The sequence below is a fragment of the Schistosoma mansoni genome (genome assembly GCF_000237925.1).
Source record: "Schistosoma mansoni, WGS project CABG00000000 data, supercontig 0290, strain Puerto Rico, whole genome shotgun sequence".
Lineage (NCBI taxonomy): Eukaryota > Metazoa > Platyhelminthes > Trematoda > Strigeidida > Schistosomatidae > Schistosoma > Schistosoma mansoni.
The window spans coordinates 39,446-52,082 of NW_017386148.1; the positions used below are offsets into that span (position 1 = coordinate 39,446).

The following is a 12,637-nucleotide window of genomic DNA, read 5'->3' on the forward strand; positions in this document are numbered from 1 at the left end:
CGGGTTCAAGGTTGATTTTGGAAAAGTGCGACCACAAAATTGCTTGCTTCTATTGCTCTCAGGCTATTTAAAGTGGTAATATATCTTTCATTAACAAGTAAATTTCGATTCAGTGAATCAGACCCTTTACGCCACTTAGTTGGAATCTTTAGTGCACCAAGACTTCAAGATTTAAAGGAAGTGTGCAAGCAGTGACTACACTTTAGTGATGGGTAGGCTAATGCTCCAATACTTTTAGGAATTAAGCTGAACCTACCAAACAATCACTTTAGTTGATATCTCATCACCGTTACTGAGTGTCAGGTGGATCTCCCTCTTCAGCTTCCTTGAAACATCCTTCACTGGATCGAAAACCTTACGCAGGTTACACAGAACTATATGCTCTGGCGTTTCGCGTCCTATAGAAACAAGACGCCATCTACACCAGGATTTTGCATTAGACTATTTATAACTAGATTGCTAGGAGCTTACATTTATAGAGCTGATTTTATGTACAATGTCTTAGGACGAATCCGATTGAAATAATAGTACTTCGAGCAAAATGATCCACCTAGTTTCCAGAACTTATGTTTTCTATTCACCTGGATTTTCTGTCACTCATAACCCTAACTCGACTGATTCTAACTACTTTTCGTCATAGATATGATCGTATAGCTTCAAATACGGTATTATTATTTACTTCATAATAAACACTACAATCCCATGTATAAAACTTAAAGACTCGTACTTGTCATTTTTCTTTTCATCTGTTAAAACCATCTGATCGGTGTCAACTGAGTTTAGTTTATTCATATCTTAAATTATAAGGGACTTCCCTACTTTTAAATCAAGGTAGGCGATAACTGTGAAGTTAATATATAGCCTCTGGTAGGAATGGGATCTTTAATATAGAGGTAACAGGAGCTGTATTAACACAATGGCTAGTAACAAATGCACGTCATATGCCAACTTCTGCCTACATCAGATTACAAGTCGGTGCTTATAAATAATTTTGGTCTAATGATGCGGTCATCCACTGGATATCTATTCTTTACTTTATTAGAAATCAAACAAATGAAGACAAAAGCTACACTATGCACAATAAGAGAAAATTCTAACCAACTTCTGAATAGTATAGCAAGGCGATTTTTGGCAAGATAGCAGATAGTTATTATTTAACAGCTGCTACTATATGTATTTACCCATACAGATTACATGTAGGGACACCTAGAAACTTTACACTTCCGATTTTTCAGAGCTTAGTTATGCACCTATCTCAGGATCTTGTGGTATGCAGTGACTTTACTAACCCAATACATGAATCGCAATAAACTGCAGTAGCTAAACACAGCTTCACTTATAATCCTTTTATTCAGTCCCGTCTAACTAACAACTGGAAAATATTGCTAATGATCAGACCCAACTGAACTAGTAAATGTACCACGCGAATTTGAATCGCATAACACTTGTTATTTCCTAAACGGTAGAGACCATACGTTCGCAAAATATGGGATGTAGAGAAAGTAATTTACTGTTGGAATAAAAACAAATCCTTTTAATGCACGAAAAACCATCATCGACTGCATACTTTACTAGTAAAGTATTACTCTTCTCATACACCCGTCTTGACGCACCATAAACTACATTTCGGAAAGCGAAAGTATGAAGGAGCCGAAACAGTCTTAGGAATCGTTCCAATACCAAAAATACCTAAGGTAAGAAGATTCAATAAACAAATGAAATCCAAGTAATGTATGCAGTTGAAGTAGAAATCAATTAGGTAAGACAATGTCAATAAAAAACTTTGCATATGATGCAGCAGCAAATCTAAACAAGTAATATAATGTGAAATTTAGATGATCCGCATTGTTACTGCTTCCGTATTAATCAGAAGTCAATGTTCAAGAGGAAAAATTCACTGGGTAAGTTAAGGTTTTGACAATACTGTTTTAGTTCATTGGAATTTACTTAGTTTCAACCTTTCAATATGGTCTTCTTATTCGGTACAGTCATCGGTGAGGAATCAAAATTCACCGAAATGTTGAATACTTTGTCTGAAGATACAGTCCTATAACATCTCGAAGATTTACACTCATCTTTGGGTATAACTAGAGTACAGTTCTTCCCCATCATATTAAAACTATAACTGAAATGATGAAACACTTTCCCAAGATGTGAAATTCAGTAATGTGCAGTCACAAAAGACGGATTCTTAAAAATATTTTATATTCTGGAACCTACCATGAATTCGTTGAAAGATTGTTTTTAAAAATCATCCAAAAATTCAAGACTTGACTAACAAAACAATAATACAACTAGGTAACTGACTTCAAATAAAACTGTCAGGAAATAAATTACAATGAAGACCATAATTTACACTAGTATGTACAGAAGTAACCCAATCGATTACCAATAAACATATTTAAGAGAAGTTACTGAAAGCTTTTGTAGGTTATGCATTTTGTATGGAGAATGGAAAGACGAAAAATGAATGTGAGCATTTGAAGATGATCAATAAAACCGCCTTAACAACAAAATGCTGATGCAAGCATCGAAAGACAAAGGTGAGCTGGAACTAAGTTTAGGAACACAAATGGATTTCGATATTCCTGTTGATATGCATTAGTGTCATGAGGTGTATCTTCACAATTCTGTTTCAAAAGATAGCCAATCTCGTAATTTAGGAGGTTGTGACATTGATCTGTGTGTATGTTTAGGATGTTCGCCTCTTTTTGTTAATGTACCAGAGTCTCTTAACGTTGAATTACTGAATACAAGTGGATGTTGAAAACTATTTCGGTTAAGGTGTCGCCCGTGGGACTCGCTGGATATAATCTGATAAGTGGATTGTGAAGTCATAGGTAGATGTGATCCTAACATTCCAGAGAAAAAAAGTGAGTCTGACTGCGCCTTGGAAGATTTTAAATCGTTAGATGGGAACTGTAAACTGCTTTGTCTTGGGATTGGATGAGTATTTAACCGTTGACACATTCTTCCTGAAAGAATAGGTGATATGTTGCTTGTGGGCAGAGAGTTATTAACCAGTGAGTTGGAATTTGAACCAGTAAAATAAGATGGTGAATTTCTACCAAGCGTACTTATATTCTCTCTGGCCACCCAGGATGTACTAGATGGTTTATTTAGATTATTTTTATCGAGTTGGTTGTCATAATAATAATAATAGAAATAATGATGATGGTATTGTTGTGGAGACGTATTTTTTCCTAAAATGGCCCCATAGTTCGGGTTTAATATGGATGAGGTAGCATTTGGAATTACTGGCGAGCGTATACGAGTGGTATCATTGTGTACACATATTGAAGAATTTTGGTCGACTTGAAGATTTCTTCTAATTTGTGGTGGTTTGACTAACCATCTTTGGGCGGGAGAGCGTTGTAACTGAGCACCAACAGAAGAGGAACGCGATTGGCCAACTACTTTCCGTTTGTTTATATGGGGACGACCACAAATCCATTCCGTCCTTGAAGAACCAGAACTTTTACCTTTTTCTTCGGAATCATTATCTAAAGGGGTACGCTTTTCATGTTTCGCGCTAGCACATAAACCAACTCCTTTATTCGAACTGGGTTCAAATTTTTCAATGAGTGATGTTAGTTGATTATGAACAGAATTTTCCGTAACAGGTTGAGATGTAGGTATATGAGTTGTTCTAGATGATAGGGATAACGTACTCCACTGATCGTAACCACTTATTGAATGCACAGAGGAGACTTGACAACTAGGATGATTAGAAAACGAATCTGACACAGTGGGACGGATCGACGAATCAGATCGACTAACATTGTTTTCCAAAATATTGTTCAAATATTTATTGGGTTTATTGACTCTGAGAGTGTACGATGGTTTGGAACGCTGAACTGCTGGTAAAGGAGGGATCCCATTAACGCTTCTGCTAGATAATACCATATCAAGAACTTGGGAGGAACTTGGTGGGCGACTATCACTTCCAAGAGATCCAGGAGAACTATCAGAACCTGCAGATCCGTAGCCTGAAGAACCCTGGGAGAGAAACTTAGTGGACTTTCCCTCTAGCAGGTGAATAAAATTTTCTGAACTCTGATCAACTATTGTATTTTGGGTCTTAAAAAAATGAGGATTTTGACCGGCAGAAAACTGTTCACTAATTGTAAATGACGAAAGTTGAGGGGAAATATTTTCGTTAACAAAATGGTCAGAAGTTACTGAAGATTTGTGAATAGTGAACTGTGCTTGCTCGTTAGAATCAGAATTTACCTTAGGTGCTGCAACTAATGTAACGTCTATCTCAGCTTGATTATTTATATTTTCCCATGATGCCTTCTTCGAATCAGAAGAGTCATCAAGAGAGATATTACTCACACCCCTGGAAATATCTGGACTATGAGTGGTCACTGATTCGGGAGATTCAACCATGTTAGTCAGAAAATTCATAGAGGATGTGATACTTGTAGGAGTTTCGCAATCCAAATTATTGGTCGTCCTTTCATCTAAACACTGTAAGTGTGGTAATGGTAATCCCTTAAGCCACTCTAGTACATCATGAGGCTCCTTGTTGTGCCGAACAAAAAATCCAGTACTCATTAATGAGCGATATTTTGGGCGCTGAGTGTGGTCCTTTGTTAAGCTAAAAATGAAAAGGAGGATAATATCGTAAATTTTAAACAAATCAAAGAGGAAACCAACTGCTTACTTTTCCGTTCTTACAAGGCTGGGAATATGGAGATTCTATTGAGCCAGTCAAAAATTTGAGCAAGAAGGGACCTACTTACCTCTAATTTGTTCTGCTAGGACCGACTATATTTTTGACGTGAAATATATCAAGCAAAAAAAAGGAGAATAATATACCAAGTGAGTTTATTCGACAAACCTATACATCATAGCCGGCAATTGTTTTTTCACCGTCTTACTTTTAGAGCAGAAATAAAACTCGCCGTCTAAAGCATAAGAGCGAGCATACACACTCTGTTTATGTATGTTTGCTTTAATCAAGTGATGCAGTGAATAATAACTAGCACACTAAATAGAAATAAAGTCACAATCAACAAAGCCTGGCACAAATGTGAACCAAACCCACTTCTTGCACCACATGAGCAAAGCGAGATGAAATTAACAAGATGAATGAAAGCATCAATCATAGAGACTGAACATTTTGGAATGTAGGTCAAAGATAGGATGAATCAGGGGAATAAAAAGTAAGAAATAATATTGGCGCTCAAAAATTAGGGGTGAACGTATCCCCACAAATGTGACTGATTCAGTGATACTACCCATCTCAAACCACTGATTTTGACTGTTGTGCGCATCCCACCCTTTTCGTGTGCGTTCACTCTACCCGGCCATTATTTAGTTTATCTACTTTAACACACAAACATTGGTACAGGTGGGCACCAGATATGTATGCGCTACACAAAGTACCCGACCATACATCAAGTAGTAAGAAACAAAACAATTATTTGAATTTAATAATCAGCACTTATAAACTTTCACAAGTCGAAATAATAATGATTCCAACAAAACCACTTACATAGCTAGCTAACGCAGCTACTAAATTCCCAAGTTTCTGTGTCTAATAATGGTGCGAAAATAATTATAATTTACTTTCTTACATCCAAACTTGCATTGAAATTTTTGAAGACAAAAGTTACAATTAACTATCAAAACAGATTTATTGACATATACTGTATCCAAATAAAAAACTGGAAATGTAGACGGAGATAAACGAAGAATCATGAGTACTTTTCATGTAAAAGTGGTCTAGAATTGAAGTGAGTGTATGAAGGTGATAACATTAGATGAATGTCTAACTCGAAACAGAATTATTTTGAATACAAAATCTTTTGAGACTTGCATCTATTGTTAATGAATTCGAAAATGCCTTTCAGTAGACAAAAAATACTAGATCGCTTCTCGGCTCCCTGAGCTACGATTGTGGGCAGTATTTGTTCTTTGTAGTGTAATTTCTCCAACGGTCTACAAAATGAGACCAATGAAACTACCTGTATTTTTCATCTCCAAACGAGTGCTGTGAGCTTCTTCAACCCCTGTCCACGGGTCGGCCTCGTGTTGCATTACCTCGAGGATTGGTGTCCCAAATGCTCTGGTACGGCCGAGAGTGGGGAGAGTCCACTCTCCCTCTCGAAATGCTCTCACATGGCCACGTGCACATAACCACTGCAAGGGAAATCCTACTCACTGCCTTCTCGAGGCGGTGTTGTTTACGAAATTGAGAGGACGAAAAGCAAATGTCCGGCGCTTTAACCGGGTTGGTGGATACGGAGGATCCGTCTAAGGGGGTTGGAAAACCCCGATTCCAAACCAATGGTGCACATGGGCTCCAGGATCCAAGGACACAAATGGTGTACGAACCTATTGTTAGTCACCGGCTACTATACAACTGTATCTCCTAAAGTTGCTCCACTGCCTTGTGGATAAGACCTCTACGTCAAAGGCTCGGGGTGTTGCACCCTAGTACAATCACCGGCTTCGGTTTGGGCACATGGGCAGTATCCCAGCCCTCACACAAATCGAAGGAACCATGTGACGCATATCTATTTGGTGCCTTCTTGTACCAATGTTTACGTTTAAATAAATAAACCAACTGACTTGCTGTACCATAACTAACACGATCCACCTTTTTAAAATGATACAGACAAGATGACAGAGGATAAAAAGACAAGGTGCTTAGCAAAATATGCAGAGATAAGAGATAACCGAAACTTTACAGAAATAGAAGAAAACCAACAGACTTACCATAGCTCGACGAATTGACGGAACGCAGGGGTAAAAGGTATATGGTGAGGTAACGATGGAGGTGGGTCTGATATTATTTTAGTCATAATAGCAAATTCAATATGGGTCCCAGTATATGGGAAAGATCCGGTTGCCAATTCCAATAATGATATTCCAAGTGACCAAATGTCTGCACGAACATCATATGTTGAGTTGTTTAGACGTTCTGGAGCCATATAGCCAGTGCATCCCGGCTGCCGCGAACGGGCAATAGAATCCTTAAGAATCCCACTTATCCCGAAGTCACATAACTTAATTACACCTTGGTAACTTAAGAGCATATTAGACGGTTTAACGTCTGAAACTTAGTAAAATAAGAACATTACCTCTATGCATAACGTTATGTTTTCGTTTTAAATAGTCCAAAGCAGTGGTAATCTTTGGAAAAGATCAAGTAGACTGAAATAAACTTACAGCAACTGTCACTTTCCCCAAAACCTTTTCAGGAAATGGACGATGAAGATCATGATACAGCTTATCTAAGCAGGTTGACATGACTTCCATGCATATCCAAACATCACCCTGGGCATTAAAAAATGGTAAGATAAACTCACTCCGGAGAAGAATATCCCGTAGCACTCGACGATATAAGAGCAATCGAAACATTTCGTAACAATATTTAGATCCATCATGATACGCTTATTTTCCTCTTCATATGTAGATGACACACGCATTTGCTTAACTGCCATTACTATGTTGGACTTGGTACGATGTCGCATTTTGTACACAGAGCTACACGTACCGGAACCTAGACAACCTTCGTTTGCAAAATCATCTGTTTTAGCGAGCAAAACCTAAGCCAAGTATAATAAAAACAACCATTACCTTGTTTCCAAACAATAGGACGCCACTTCTTTTGGTAATTTCTTTTTGCAAAGATTCAAAATCATATCTGTGCTGGGTGAGTGATTTAACGATGATACAAACCTATCGTTTTGTTGATTAGTATTAACGGAAACATCTCGCTGTCGACTCTTTGAATGTATTGCAGGGGATTCAGAACGTTGTCTTTCACATAGCACTACACAAAACGCATTATTATTGAAGCATGAGAATTACAGGCTGTAGGGCGCTGGAAACGGGTGACATTTCTGCGCGGGGAACCGACCGATGTTGAATTGCAAACATCATATCCCGACCCATTTTCAGAAGTCACCAGAAACTGTCGGGCTGAACAACCAACCGAGAGTTCATTTGACATAGGTAGACTACTGCGCCATAAAAATATTAGCTGCTGATGGGCTTAAACAACATTGATCATATCAAAAGTATTTTGTAAAGGAAGCGACAGAGATCATGCCCATAGGACGAATAATATGTCTATCTGTGAGTTACTGCATCAGCGAATTCAAGTGGTGCCAAACAATAACACGTAAGTTATGCAGGTAATCACCATCACATATAAATTGAATGGTTTAAGATCAATGGTCATTAAGCAATATAAATAAGGTCATTTTACTGATAAAAATTGAATTCTACAATCTTCGTACCTAGAAGGTCGAACGCTGTGCGCATCTCTCATTTCAGTTTTCATCTGGCATACCACAGCCATGGGGATTATCAAAAAACGATTAAAATGTCACAGATGTTCAGGTCTTAACAACTCTTTTGCTCGTAATCAAAGACACCAACACAGTCAAGTAAGAAGTCAGAAATGGAGAGTTTCGATGAAGATGGTCTATGTGTGAAGCTTGTTGTTGTGAGGAATGTGTAGTCCTGAGCACCCAATCTTGACCCGATGAGGGTGCCGGGTCGAGAGGATCCAACTAAGGGCTTTTTCAGTGAAATTAATGGGGTTATTATCAACGTCAAAAACCTAAAGAGCTATTGATTTTGGGATTTATTCACTGTTACAGCTCACCCCCTCATGGCGGGGTAGTGATGACCCTAAGATGTGGCCAGCCACAAGTTTGAACCCGACGAGTGGATAAGCACTCTTCTGATAGCTTGATATGTTATGCACCGTCTGGTCCTCTTTCATAACTTTAAGGAGTCATCTAGTACAATATGATAAGGAAAAACAGGTAGAATGAAACTTTCAACTTATCGTAAACTTCGTCTGTTTTCTAACTTTTCCAGACGTATTGAATACGAAAAAAAGGCTACGTTAATGCATGTCGAATTACATCCGTACATGCGTAATGACACAAGATAGGCTAAAGAAGAAAATAAACTCATACGCATACGTTTCGCAAACATGCAATAGCGTGAAAACGATCTCTGCAGAATGGGTTTTTGCTTATATTTTGAAAAAAACAAATAAACGTATACACATATAAACAAGCATATTAGCAACGAAATGATTTTTCGCTGTTTTGGATGAAAAATATTTGAGTGTGAGCATATTAAAAAATTTGTTGCTTTCGTTTTTTGACACAACGCAAAGAAAAACCGAGATATGCCAAAATTGTTTCACTCTGAAGGATCCTTCGTATGCTTTTCGGAGTTGTCGTCGAAGTGAGTTGCGAAGTACAAAATATGTGTACTATATCATATGACAGGATGAATGAATATATCCGTTGACTGCGATCAAGTGGAAACAGGTTTAACTGAACACACTGTGTATGTAAATCTATTCGTGTAAGAATTCGGATCCATATTCTTTGGAGAAGATGAAGGATCCACGAATTCTCTAGGAAGTCGGGGTGTCGTTCGATAGACGGGTTGAGCTGCAGTGTATCCAATGTCAGCTTACATTGTGTTGAGAATACCAAATAAAACGAGTGAAAGAGCGTCAGTCCAATGTATAATTTTTGCAGCTGATAGTGAATCATTAATCTGTCCGTGAAAGCGTTCCACCAACCTATTTGCTTGTCAGTAGTAGACGGTCGTATGGTATAGCGTTATTCCTAATAGTGTATTCAGATAACGGAAAAGTCCAGATTCAAACTGGCTTCCACGGTATGTAGTGATAGTTGAATGGCTACCCATCGTTCGACGAAGGCGCTGGCCACTGTTTCAGTAGTAATGTCCTTAATAGGTACTACTTCTGACCATCGAGTGAAACAGTCTACGCAGGTTAAAAGGTAAGAGTATCCATTTGAATCTGGTAAAGGTCCTACCAAATTCAGATGAACATGGTCGAAACGAGCATCAGGAGTTTTGAACGAGACGAAGGGACATTCGTTGTGTCTGATCATTTTAGATTTCTGGTAGCTCACACAGGAGCATGCCCACATCCTTATATCTTTATTCATACCAGGCCAACAAAATCGTTGTGCAACGTATTGAAGAGGTTGCGCCGATAATGGTTCTGCACAATTGGGAGATCTATATCCGTAGATGTGCCACATAGTAAGGTTTCCTTACCTGTTCACATCAGTTTAATGTACAGTTTCACGGTTGTTGAGGCTAACTCGTGCTGAAGATCAGTGTCTTCCTTTTGAAGCTGAGTAAGTTTAAGAAGGTCGATTCTTTTGAAACTGTTCAAGGAAGCTACATGAGACAAGGCATCCTCAACTACATTGTTTGCCCCGGAAATGTGTTGTATATCTGGAGTAAATCGCAAAATGTAATCCAGTTGATGAGACTGTCTAGGGGAGTGCTTGTCTGTAGATTAACCTAAAGAGAAAGTAAGAGGTTTGTCCTCAGTGAAAAGAGTGAACTCTCAGTCTTCAGTAGAGTGTCCGAAGTGCCATACATCACAATGTTTGGCCTGGAGTTCCATGACCGAAGTGCTGTACCTCGATTCAGTGTCTAGCAACCGTCTTAAGAAGAACGCTAAAGGTTCCTAGGTGTGGTTAACCAATTGTTGCAAGACTCCTCCGACTGCCAAATTGGATGCGTCTACTGCGATGCCAATGAGTATTTCGGTGTCCTGGTGTACGAGCTATGCTGCTTTGGCTATCAGTTTCTTCATTGTTTCTTTTCACGATGTCCAATTTGTTGATTGCCCCATTTCCACAAAGTTAGTAGATTAAGGGTCTAATAAGAGACGCGCGATTCGGTATGAACTGTCTATCCAAAAATACTAAGCTATTAAATATGAGTGGTTGTTTGATTGTGGTCGGATCTGGGTTATCCAAAATGACCTCCACTTTTCTTTTCAGAGGTCGGATGCCTTGGGCATTATTTGTATATCCGAGAAAATCTAGAGTCAGTGCCAATATGACATTTCTGAATGTTTACATTAATGCCATTTTCGCAGTCGTTCAAAACAATGTTCAGATGCTGGAGATGAGATTCTCTGTCCGAACTTGTAATCAAGCAGTCATCAACATACCCATGTACGAAGTCAAGACCTCGAAAAACATCACTAACAAATCTCTGAAGAGTTTATTCAGCATTGCTTAAGCCGAAAGGCATGTGTAAACGTTTTTAGAGGCCAAAAGGTGTGATGATAGCGGTTTTGGGAATGTTGGCAGTAGCCATAGGATTTGGTTATAGGCATTAACCAAGTCGATTTTCCAAAAGACAGTTGTACCTTTCAATGTAGCTGTCAAATCGTGAATGTGAGACGACGGGTAACTATTAGGAATGGTTTTCACATTCAACCACTGATAGTCACCAGTTGGACGCCAATCATTACTGTCCTTTTCGAGGGACGTGCACAAGGGAGATGCCTATGGTTGTTTGATGGCCAAATGATTACTGAGTCTATCATATAATCGAATTCGTTTTTAGCCAACCCCGACTATTCGGGAGCTAGTCGGTGCGCTTCCGAGAGTACAGGTGGTCCTGTAGTCGTGATGTGACTTGTAACATTGATGGTTACGCATGACAATCTCGGTTGTGTCTTGTATATCTCGGAGCACTTATCAAATATTTGTTGGTAGTATGGACCGATTTTGTGTTTTACTGTGACTGCAGGTAATCTAAAACCGAGAAAATAAGTTACACAAACAGTAAAATTTGTACTTAGATATACTGTCCTCCGTTTCGCACGTGTCGACGAGTAGATTATGATGTTCTAGCAAGTCTATACCAATGACTGAGATGGAAAAATCTGCAACAAAGAAGATTTTCTCAAATCCATGTTAAGGTGCACAAATCGCTGACCGTATGTGCCTATCCGTTTCCCATTTTATCGCCTGTAAGTTGAAAACTGCTTCGAGCACTTGTTTGTTATGATTCTCAGGAAGAACGTTAACTTCTGCTCCCGTTTCGACTAGGTAGATAAATTTCGTAACCACATCAGTGACGTATTACAGACGGCTATGGTAGCCTTAAACGCGTGCCGGCTGAGAAGTTTCCTGAAACGTTTTTCTTGTCGGTTGGTTTGGAGCTCGGAAATTTGGAGGGCATTCTGCAATTTCAAAATTTTCCGTACTGATTATGATACCAGCACCAGTCAGGATCATCTGTCTCTTGTGATCTAGAGACAAATCGTTTTCGTGAAGGACTCCTTCGAGGAGTTTGCGAGCATCTACGATAATGACGAAAATCAAGTTAGCGTGTCAGAGTATGTCGTAGTTCTGTAACGTTATTTTCTTGTCAGTCGAAGATTTTCTTTGGCTGAGTAGACCTCAGAGTTAGAAGTTCTGGTGATCACAATTGATTGATCACTGGGTGGTGACCAATGTCGTGCGTGTCAAGTCCTTCTTAGTTCTGATCGAATGCTATCGATCAAGTTGCAATGTGGCCACCAGTCTAGGTGACTCGACACTGCATGCGCTATATATATTGAGGTAAGATGGTGGTTGGAGATGGTCAACAGGAAACCCTGGACCCGGGTTTCGTGATACTTGGCACTCGTCAGCAAGGTGTACCTGTAATCTTGAGGGAACTGATGCTCCCTGGCGGATCGATAGCATTTGATAAGCACTAAGAAGGACTTTTCTCGCATGACATTGATCACCACCCAGTGATCAATCAATTGTGATTACATCTCAGTCCTACATGAGGTCGGTCGCGGCCCGAATAGCTCAGT

General features: G+C 39.1%; 1 protein-coding gene across 1 annotated transcript; it reads right to left on the reverse strand.

Moving 5' to 3' along the window:
- Positions 1-2,190: 2,190 nt before the first annotated feature.
- On the reverse strand, positions 2,191-7,969 carry Smp_031940 (protein kinase; the record flags this gene model as incomplete). The annotated part of the gene is made up of 8 exons (XM_018792434.1): positions 2,191-4,603; positions 6,730-7,066; positions 7,095-7,146; positions 7,183-7,290; positions 7,323-7,562; positions 7,594-7,660; positions 7,696-7,789; positions 7,828-7,969. The coding sequence occupies 8 exons, from the start codon at positions 7,967-7,969 to the stop codon at positions 2,623-2,625; spliced, it is 3,021 nt and encodes a 1,006-aa protein (XP_018644217.1). The 3' UTR covers positions 2,191-2,622.
- Between the last annotated feature and the right edge of the window lie 4,668 nt (positions 7,970-12,637).